General features: G+C 46.6%; 1 protein-coding gene across 1 annotated transcript in view; it reads left to right on the top strand.

Annotated features, from left to right (window-relative positions):
- The first annotated feature begins 8,416 nt into the window (after positions 1 to 8,416).
- Positions 8,417 to 10,329, top strand: part of LOC118831926 (CREB binding protein) — a 169,090-nt gene continuing 167,177 nt past the window's right edge. Inside the window, exon 1 of the mRNA XM_036739408.1 lies at positions 8,417 to 8,589. Within this exon, the coding sequence (XP_036595303.1) occupies positions 8,505 to 8,589 (85 nt within the window). The 5' untranslated portion in view covers positions 8,417 to 8,504. The remainder of the gene's footprint in view (positions 8,590 to 10,329) is intronic.

Genomic DNA, 10,329 nt, shown 5'->3' with positions numbered 1-10,329 from the left:
GTAAGGCGATAATAGCAATGCAGATGGTAGTTGCCAAAATGCCTGTGTAGTTCTCTATCGCAAAGTATACATGACTCTCTACATGGAAGGTAGAAGAAGTATAACATTTATTCAGACCCTAGACAACCACATCCCACAAGCCATCTGCCCAATTCATCACAGCAGTGAAGCATCCAACACATAATATCGCAACATGGAGCTTCACCATCCCAAAACCTCTCCGACCCCCTGCTGGGGTGTTCCCAAAAACAAACTCACAGTATAGCTAAGTCAACCTGTTCAGTTCTATCATGAGGGTGGCCTTTAGCGACCATAACCCCTCACTCACTCGTGCTCTCTCTCTCTCTCTCTCAGCATTCCTGTGACATAACTTCCTTTTCCTGTCAGGAAGCTCCTCCTACCACATATGACTTAGGCTTCCTGTGATGTCAGCGGGTCACATGGCCTATTAATGGATGGGAAAGATCTTCAAATCTAAATTGCTATTACTATTGGTTATTGGTCTGATCAGCCACAGTTGGACACACTGAAACTTGACTCTAGTATAGTAATGTCATTTTGGTCCTCTTCAAGAAGTAAGGACAACAACCAACTGGAAGGATGGTGGTATTGTTTACAGTAATAGGGAAGTTAAGAAGAGGGGAGGGTTTGGAGAAAAAGATAATGAGTTCCATTTTGGACATGTTGAGTTTAAGATGTCTATGAGGCAATTGGGTTCATTTAAGATGAAAGCTAGTTTGTTACCTATGGAGGAGGCATTCCAGAGAGCACAGTGGAAGCGCTAGGTAGCTGGCAAGGATCTTTCTCGTCCTCCAGGTTTACAACCCCAGAATCATCCTGGACTCCACTCTTCCATAGCTGATCATCTGCCCAGTCTGCTTCTACACCCACATCTCCATCAACTACTCTCTTCCGTCTACCTGAACTGCCTTCACCTCGTCAAGTCAAAAAGAATTTATCAAGTGCTTTACCATATGCCAGGCACTGTAGCTTAGGGCTAGGAATAAAAATACAAGCAGAAAGAAACACACTGTCTGCTCTCAAGGAGCTTGTATTCTATTGGTGGGTATTCATAAAAAGAACCTGAAAGGGTTCTTTGTCTTTGTATGCTCAGTGCCCATAACAGTGCCTGACACATTTTTTAACCAGACCAGGCCCTTGATTTCATTGTTATAAGGAACAGGTAAGGAAAATCCCTTACTACAGCCTTGCTTAGGGACTGTATTTGGAAATCTCCAAGTTTAAGTTTAGTCAGGCTCCTAATGGTTACCACTCATTAACTAACCCAGGCAACTGACTTGATCCCTTCACTAGTTGATCCTCTTCTCCGGTAGTTGACAGAATGTAGTTTGATGCTGCAGTAGGATAATCACAGGATCCTGGCTAATGATACTTCCCCCAGCCTATGGCTAGCAAATTCCCACCTCTTCTTTCCATTCTACTCGTAATTGAGTCACTACATATTGAAACCCCACCCCGCTTCCCTAGTCACTTCTCTTCATTCTCTTATCCTTATCCAGCTCACCTATATCTCTCCCCTCCTTGGTCCTTCTCCTGTTCTACCTTCCCCTTCCATTGTAGTCAGTGGAACCCCTCTTCTATGCTTAATAGACATTCCTTCATCCTATGCCTCTTTTTATCACACTATCTTTTTTTTTTGGCAAAGACTTCCTCCCGAAGACACTGACTAGCTGGACACCTTTTCAAGTAGTGAGTACTCTTTCTCTCATGCCCCTTAACACATGGGGCCAAGAGGAGGGACAAGTATGTCTCTAGCTCCTCAGTGACACTTTTAGACTGCTCCTTTGCCACCATCATTCAGCTACTTTTCCTCCCTTCAGTTTCACCCTGTCCAGATCCTTGACCCAGACAGTTTTCAGCCTCTAGAGAATTCTCCCACTTTTTCTCAAGGAGCTCAATACTTGCCTCACAATCTTCCTCCTCACTTCAATCCCTGCCTTTATACTTTGGAACTTCAAAATACAAATAATGTCCCCTCCCATGAATAAAGAAATTCCTCTTTCTGATCAAGATCTCCTTTCCAATTCCATTTCCTCCTTTGCCTCCCTCCTAGGCTTCGTTTTTCCTCACCATAATCCTCAGTCTCTTCGTCTCTTTCTCTCTGTTCTCCCAGTCTATCCCTGATGCTCTGGCCTCCTCCTCTATCCATACCTGACCTTAGGATTGATGAGTTCAACTACAAACTGTTCTCTACCCTTGGGTCCCTTGCCCCTTGTTCTATCAGCACTCATACCTTGCCAAACCCCAATCCTGGGTTACTTCCTGTTGTCTGCTTCCACTACTGGCTCCTACTTTAGTGTTACTGAATTAGACCCATTCAAATCAACAAATATTTATTAAGCGCCTACTAGATGCCAGGCATTGTGCTAGGCACTGGGAATACAAAGACAAAAACAGAAGTCTCTGACCTCAAGGAACTTACATTTTAGGGTGAAGATAGCAGTATGTACACAGACAAGTAAATATAAAACATACAAAGTAATTGGGGCAGGACATGCTAAGGCTTCATATAGGAGACAATACTTAAGCTGTTCCTTGAAGAAAGGTAGGAGTTCTAAGAGTCGGAGGTGAGAGGGAGAGCATTCTAGGCATGGAACACAGCACAAAGCAACAAAAGGGGGAGATGGAATGTCAAGTACAGGGAAGAACAGGTATGCCAGTTTGGCTGGAACACAGAGCTCATAAGGGGGAGTATTGTGTAATCAGACTGGAAAGGTAGGTTGGAGCTAGATGTTGGGAAAGGGCTTTAAATGCCAAACAGAGTTTATATTTTATCCTAGAATCAAGAGATAGCCACCAAAGCTTCTTGAGGCATGACAAGGGCAGATCTATGCTTTAGGAATACCAATTTACCAGCTACATTGAGGATGGTTTGGAGATGTGAGAGGCTGGATGCAGGGACATTAATTATGAGGCAAGTGCAATATTCCAGGCAAAAAGTGTTGAGGCCTGAAATTAGGGTGATGGCCGTGTGAGAGAGAGGGACTGATGTGACACAGGTATTCTCTGCTATACAGTCTATAGTTTATCAATTCTATATCTTGTTTCCCTTTCTTTACTGTGAGATCCTCAACATCAAAGGCTGGAATTGAATTTGAAGGCTTTCTTTTGTCTCTGCCTACTGTAGGATTGGACATATATTGAAAATACCTGTTGGCCCAATGGCTTCTTTTTTCTTAGCAAGGTGAAAAAAAATCATTGTAGCACATCATTGATCGTGGGATGTTGTGAGAGAATCTTCAGTTGATATGGCTTGATTCCACTGTTATTTGGGCCTAAGAGAAGACAGTTTCCACAATTATTCCCCTGCTTTTCAAAGGCCAAGAATCTTTTAAGCCAGAGATGCAGAATGACTCAAAAATCGACAGAATCAATCCCCTGGCTTCATTCACAGTAGTTCTATAGGCCTTACCATTTACAAAGCACCTTCCTTAGGACAACCATGCCTGAGGTGGAGATAGTGGAATAGTATCTTTGTGTGTGTATAGTGATTGTAAGGTTTACAAAATACTTTCCTTACAACCTCCAAGGTAGAGAGAAGCAAATATTATTATCCCCATTTTAAAGAGAAGCATGGATTAGTGAATTGAGTAAAGGCCTTGGAGCCAGGAAGTTCCCCATGTGACACATACTGTCTGTGTGACCTTAGGAGAGCTGTCTAACCTCACAGTCTTCTAGACAACTCTCTTAAGTTGTAGAAAAGGTGTAGACTTCATTGTTCTTATCTGAAAATTCTCTAAAGAAATTATAGGTGTAGGCCCTATCCCTACAGTGAAAGGAACAAAAATTCAGAGGTGTAGTGACTTGGTCTCTCACATTCTCACTGGACACTAAGTGATACTTAGGTCTTCGGCTTCAATGCTCTTTCCACAAATCAATCAATGACTCAACAAACGATTTTTGAGTACTTACTGGTGCCAGGCACTTTGCTGAGCCTCTACTTTCTCAGCTTCCATTCACTTAACCCATTTCAATGAATGAATGAATTGATGAATGGAAAAAAAATTATCAAGTACTTACTATGTATCAGACACTGGCCATGCAAAAATAAGTGAGACAGACCTTGCCCTCAGAGAACTTACATTCTAAGAGGTTAGTAGGACAACAATTAAGGGGAGCTAGAATTGGAAAGTGGGGGTGAAGGGTATGGGCACAGTGGTATGATTAGGAAATGGCCAAGAAATATCATGAAGACCTAGTTTCCAGGTCAAATAAGTGAAATTACATCACTTGTCTCATAGGTCTATTAGAGGGTACCATTTGAAGGAAAATGTTCTTTCCAAAAGCCACTATTGATCTATTTCTAAACCCAATGGCTTTTTCTCAGTCTTCATACTGTCAGCTACCCTCTCCTTCTACACAAACTCTCTTCCTTGGGTTTTTGTGACCCTGATCTATCACAGTATATCAATGTTGCTAGCAGCTGTTGTGGAGTTGTAAGGCCAATGACACCAGCACAAAGGAAGGCTGCTAGCACAAGTTCTTTGATCTGCTTTTCTAAGGAAAGCAACTTTAAGGGGTTAACAATTTCACTTTAATCAAACATACATATATCATTCACTTAGTTTAGGGGGAAAAACCGGCACCCTGAACTTCAGAGCAACAGAAATTACAAACAAAGACAATATAAACAGAGCAAACACACACCATCATCAACAGACAGGCCTCTAGCTGTCTGACCAAAGAATTACATAGTGACCATAGAGAGGCACCAACATTTGGGTTTTCAAATCTGGGGGCTCCAGTGGCTGCCCAGAGTCTCCTCTGGTCAAATCGCAAGATACCCTTCCAGTGAGCAAGCCCCAAGACACTCTTCCAGTGATGAGAGCCCGAAAGCAAAATGCTAAATTCCGAGTATATGTACTCTTCCTAGGGCCCCAAGGCTTCACACCTAATCAGCAAAAGGGTGTAGGCCCCGGCTTAGCACCTAGCAAGACTTAATCAAAGGCACTTAACTGCACTAGTGCTAAAAGGTACTCCAAAACAAGTCCACTTTGCTTGCCATTATATTTGAAAGGCAAGACTCATTAAAGGTACTTGATTACCTAAGCATTCTAAAAGAGAAAACAAAAAAGTCCCACCTTAATTGCCATTACACATGGTTCTCTTCCATGATTTGACTTTTGACTGCTCCTCTTAGTCTCCTTTGTATGTGCCAGGCACTGAGGGTACAAAGAAATACAAAAGACAATCCTGGCTCTCCAGGTGCTCACAATCTGATGGGGGTGGGGGGGGAACAACAAGCAAATGAATATGTACAAACAAGTATACACAGGATAAAAGGAAACAATCAATAGACAGAACAAACTAGAATTAAAGAGGGATTGGGAAAGGCTTCCAGTAGAAGCCAGGATTAGCTGTCAGAAGGAGGAGATGAGGTTCCTGATCTATTTCCCATCCTATGTGCCTGGGTACACCCTGGTGCATAGTAAGCAGTTAGGAAAAGCTTGCTGACTGACTTGCTGATGTTTCACAAGCATATTAAACCCAATATGTCCAAAACTTACTTAACTTCCTCCTTTCCTCTCAATTTCTCTATCAAGGGTACCACCATTCTTCTAGTTACCCAGTTTTTCAAAGGCCAAGCCTTTTTCAATCTAGAAAAGCAGTACAACAAAACAGCCTCAAACCAGGTTTGAAACCCAGGAATCATTTTCTCTGATTCCTTCTCTCTTACTACTCCCCCACCCCACCACATCTAATCACTTACCAAGCCTTGTTTATTTTTCCTTTAAAATACCTCTGCCATCTCTATCTCTCTCTCCTGCTTACCCCAACTACTCTATTTCAGGCCCTCACTGATGTTCCTAAAACTTTGATTTGCTAAAGAAGCTCCGGTGGCTAACCTGTTTCCTCTAGGATAGTATACAAACTTCTCTGTTTGGCATCGAAGTGCTCCAAACCTGGGTCCAGCCTAACTTTCCAGGGTGATTTCACATGACTCTGCACCCTAAGTTCTAGGCCAACTGGACAACTTGCTAATTCCTCTTACATGACATTCTATCTTCTGTCTCTGTCTTTGAGAAGGCTGTACTTCATACTTAGAAAGCTCTCCTTCCTCACCTCTGCCTTTTGGATCCCCCGGCATTGGTCACTTTGTATCTATTTCATGTATCCTCTCTTTACTTCTCTGTGGACAAGATGTATCTCCCTAGCGGATTGTAAAGTCCTTGGTCTTACTCTTTTCTTTGTATCCCCAGCACCACCACACTGCCTGGCACATAGTAATCACTTAATAAACGTTTGTTGAATTGAATTTTTGTTTATGTACCAGCCCCCCGGAGAGAGAAAAGTATCATGTACTTGGGCCATAAAGCCAACAGAGAAGCAGGGGAGGCTTCTCACAAGTCTGGGAGAAAACATTGACAGGGAAGAGCAACTGACCTAGACTCGGCCCTCCTCTATTATGATAAATTAGGCCTAGTGGATAGAGATGGAGCACAGCATAGTGGATCGAAAGCCAATTTGAGTCAGAAAAACCTTGGGTTCAAGTCCAGCCTGTGACATTTATTGTCTGTTTAACCCTGGGAAGTCACTATCTGAGTACCCCAGGCACACTTAAGTTACAGATGAGATCTGCATTTGTTGGAAGGAGATTTTTAATTGAGAGTTCCCAACATGGATAACATATCAGGCCCCAACCCCCCCTCACCCCACCTCCGAATATTCAGAAGCAAAGTGTGGCTGCAGTTTCAAACTTAGAGTGCTTCGGGAACCCTGGCTCTACAGTCCTGATTGGAGGAAAGTTGGCTCCCTGGGAAGACATGTAAGGATGTGAGATAAGAAAACCCAGTCTGGGCAGCTGATGGCCAGAGAAGCCAGACACGGACGATGGCTACCTGTCCCACAATTCACCTATAACCCAAAACGTCAAAGTTTCTTTTCTTCTTTTCCGCTCCCTTGACAACTTTGTCCGAACAAAAGTCCTCACAGACCACGGGCAGGGCACGACTTCCCCCTTCCTGGTCCACACCACTGAAAAAAAAAGAGAAAAAGCCCGAACCCTACCAAACTCAGCCAAATTAATGGGGGGGGGAGTAATAGGAGGCGATCTCGTCGGTCACTGCGGCCGGCCGCGTTAGAGCCCGAGGCTTAGCCCGGGTCACACACAGCGCGAGCATTAACACTTTGATAGACTAGCCGAGGGCTGCCCCCATCACCACCACCCTGCCACCCCAGGGTCCCACTTAGGGACCTACGGAAAAACCAGAGAAAAATGGATCTCGCAAACGCCCACGGCCCTTCACGTCTCTCCTTCGGCCCAAGGGCGGCGCTGTCCGCCACAACACGGCAGCGTGGCGCACTCCAGGCCGGTCGCTCGGCCCTTTCCGCCTGGGCGCGTTCGTATCTTTCCGGCCGCTCCCGGGTGCAGGTGGAGGGGGGCGGGGCGGGGGCCGTGCGTGGTGACGCTGCGGGGGGGTGGCGGTGGTGGTGGTGACGCACCAGCGTGCCCCGCCCCCTCCCCCTCCCGTTCAGGCTCTGGAAAAGAGAAGAAAAAAAACTTTCTTTTTTTTTTTTAATTGAGGAATCAACAGCCGCCATCTTGTCGCGGATCCGATCGGGGCTTCGAGCGCGATCCACTCGGCCCCGCCGGTTCCGGGCCCCACAACCGCCCGCGCACCCCACTCCGCCCGCCCGGCCCGCTCCGCCCGGCCCTCGGCGCCAGCTCCGGCGGCCCTGCACGGCTCTCGGCTCGGCTTCCCGGAGCCGCGGCGGCGGCGGCGGCGGCGGCGGAACGGGGGTGGGGGGGGCAGCAGCGGCGGCGGCGGCAGCGGCGGCGGAGGCTCCGCTTCGCGCATTGTTTTTCCTCAAGGCGGCGGCGGCGGCGGCGGCTCCGGCTCCTCAAACCGAGTAGGGGAGCGAACCCCGAAGCCCCCCTCCCACCGGGCGGGGAGAGAATTAATTAATTAAGTGGGGCGAGAAGGGGGGGGAGGGAGGAGGACGAGGAGGAGGAGGAGGAGGAGGCAGGCGGGCGGGAGGCACCATGTTCCCCGGGACTGACTGAGCCGCCCCAGCCGGGCACCGTCGCTGCCAGCTGGGCCCCGGGGGGGCAGCTGGGCCGCCTCGGCCCCCCCCTCCTTGGAGTGTCGCGCTCGGGAGGGCGGGGGGGAGTCCCGGGCCGCCGCCGCCGCCGCGGCGGGGAGGGGATGAGGGAGCCGCGGCCGGTAGCAGCAGCAGCAGCAGCGGCGGCCGCGGCCGGGGGCGGGCGGTGAGCGCTGCGGGGCGCTGTTGCCGTGGCTGTGATTTCTCCACCGGCCCCCCCAGCTCACTGGCCTCCCTCCCCCCCCTCCGACCCCCCATCTCGCACTCGCTCAGACACACTCGGACAGCACCCCCCACCTCCCCTCCCTCTCGGTGCCGGCCCGGCCGGGGCTGCTCTCCGAACCCTCCCCAACCCCCCGCTCCGGATTGTCCCCTGATTGCCCCGGACCCTTCGCAGCTCCTACCCCCAGCCGCGGGGCTGTTTTCGAGAGCCGGCTAAAATGGCTGAGAACTTGCTGGACGGACCGCCCAACCCCAAACGAGCCAAACTCAACTCGCCTGGGTTCTCAGCCAGTGACAATACAGGTGAGGACAGGGGGCCTTTGGGGGGGGGGCAGGGGGAGTTGGTCTTAATAAGGGGAGGAGGAGGATGGTCGAGAGTGCCGGAGGGGAAGGGGAGAGAAGTCAATCTGATGGAAGCCAAGCGTCCTGGGAGGCTCAGAGGGTCGAGATGTAGTGTAGGTTTCTGGGACCCGGGAGAAGGCCCAGCCTGCAGTGAGGGCAGTAGGCTTAGTGTCCGTGGACCCTGTTCTGAATTACTTGTCACTTTCCACGCCAAAGGTGAGTAGCCATTTCAGATCACAGATGAACAGGGGAGGGGGCTTGTGCCTGGAAAGGCTTTGGGATCTTATCCAGGATGAGTGGGACGTGAGCGATGGCCGAGGTGGTGGTGGGCTTCCGAAGAGAAGAGAACCTTCTCTGGTTAGGCATTGCAAAGGGATTCCACGTAAAACTGCTCTCATCTCCCCACTAACTCTTCACTCACCCTCGTTCCACCCTTACCTTGATTACCTAAAAAATTCTTCCAAGTTTGAAGGAAGGGAGTCAAACGATCGGAAGGCAGTGAAAGAGGGACTCCGATTCAGATTGATTTGCTAGGGCACAGCCTTGCACGGCTCTCTCGAAGCTAAATGACTTTTCCAAGGAGGAAAAAAAAAAGTAAGGTGCAGTGTGTTTATTTTGTGTGGTGATATCGGATGAGTGTATCTGCTGCGGAGTGTTGAAACGTGTGTGTGGCAGGATTGCATCTTGGTAAGGGAAAGAAACATCCAGGCTGAAAGATTGGTGACTAGAGATATTTTCTGAATCTGCAAGACAGCAACACCATAGTTTTTAACTGATAGTAATAAACTTTTAAGTAATGAAATCCAGAAACTTTTTATGCGATGTACTTTATAATGATAACTTAATCTTTAAAAATTCAAGTCTGTTTCTGGGGATAATACTAAGTTACTTTGGAAACTCTGTCTTACTTAAATCTTTCCACTCTCCTAAACCCGAAGCTTTACTAGTAATATAAAAGTTACTATGTATTTAATTTTATATTTCTCACTATTAGGGATCGTTTTAAATAAACGTATGCAAGCCAAGTGTCCCATTAAAAATTAAGCTCCACCTCTGAACTTAATTTAGGTTATTTTAAAAACAAAGTGGTCATCTGCTTTTAAAACTTAAAATTCTTAGCATTTGGTAGAAAATTTCATTGTCATTCAGAATATGTCTTATTGTAAAACCATGTTTATATTCATTAGGACAACTTCTTTGAAGGCTTCTTTATGTAATAGCATCAGCAAACTTTTTTTCATGTCACTAATTTTTTTTTTAATGTGCTCATTACTTTATTCCCTATTATAGCTTTGAGAAGGCTTCATATTTCCTCTTTTTGAAAATGTCTTTGTACCGCAAGTTTGTCTTGTAGTTACTAGTTTAAGGACATTCTTTCTCAAATGAAACCTTTTCATCTCAGTAACATTTGAAAATCACTTTATAATGAATGAATCTAAATTGACATATGTTGCTGCTGCAATGCCTTTAGATGTGCACTCTGAAGTGAAACAGTTTGTGAGAACACTTGTATCTGATGTAACTTAACACAACAAAAAAAAATTGCGTACTATTTGCAACAGAAACTTTAGCTTGCCTTTGTTTTTAAATAGTACCCCATCTCCCAACCAGTTTTTTTTTTATTAAACAGCATGTAATATTTACTATTACTAATACTGAGAATGACAAATGCTCTTTTGCACAGGTTCTTGAACAGTTAAA

Source organism: Trichosurus vulpecula, chromosome 9 (genome assembly GCF_011100635.1).
Source record: "Trichosurus vulpecula isolate mTriVul1 chromosome 9, mTriVul1.pri, whole genome shotgun sequence".
Classification (NCBI taxonomy): Eukaryota; Metazoa; Chordata; class Mammalia; order Diprotodontia; family Phalangeridae; genus Trichosurus; species Trichosurus vulpecula.
Note: the sequence above shows the minus strand (reverse complement) of the source record. Positions and strands in the feature narration are given on the sequence as shown.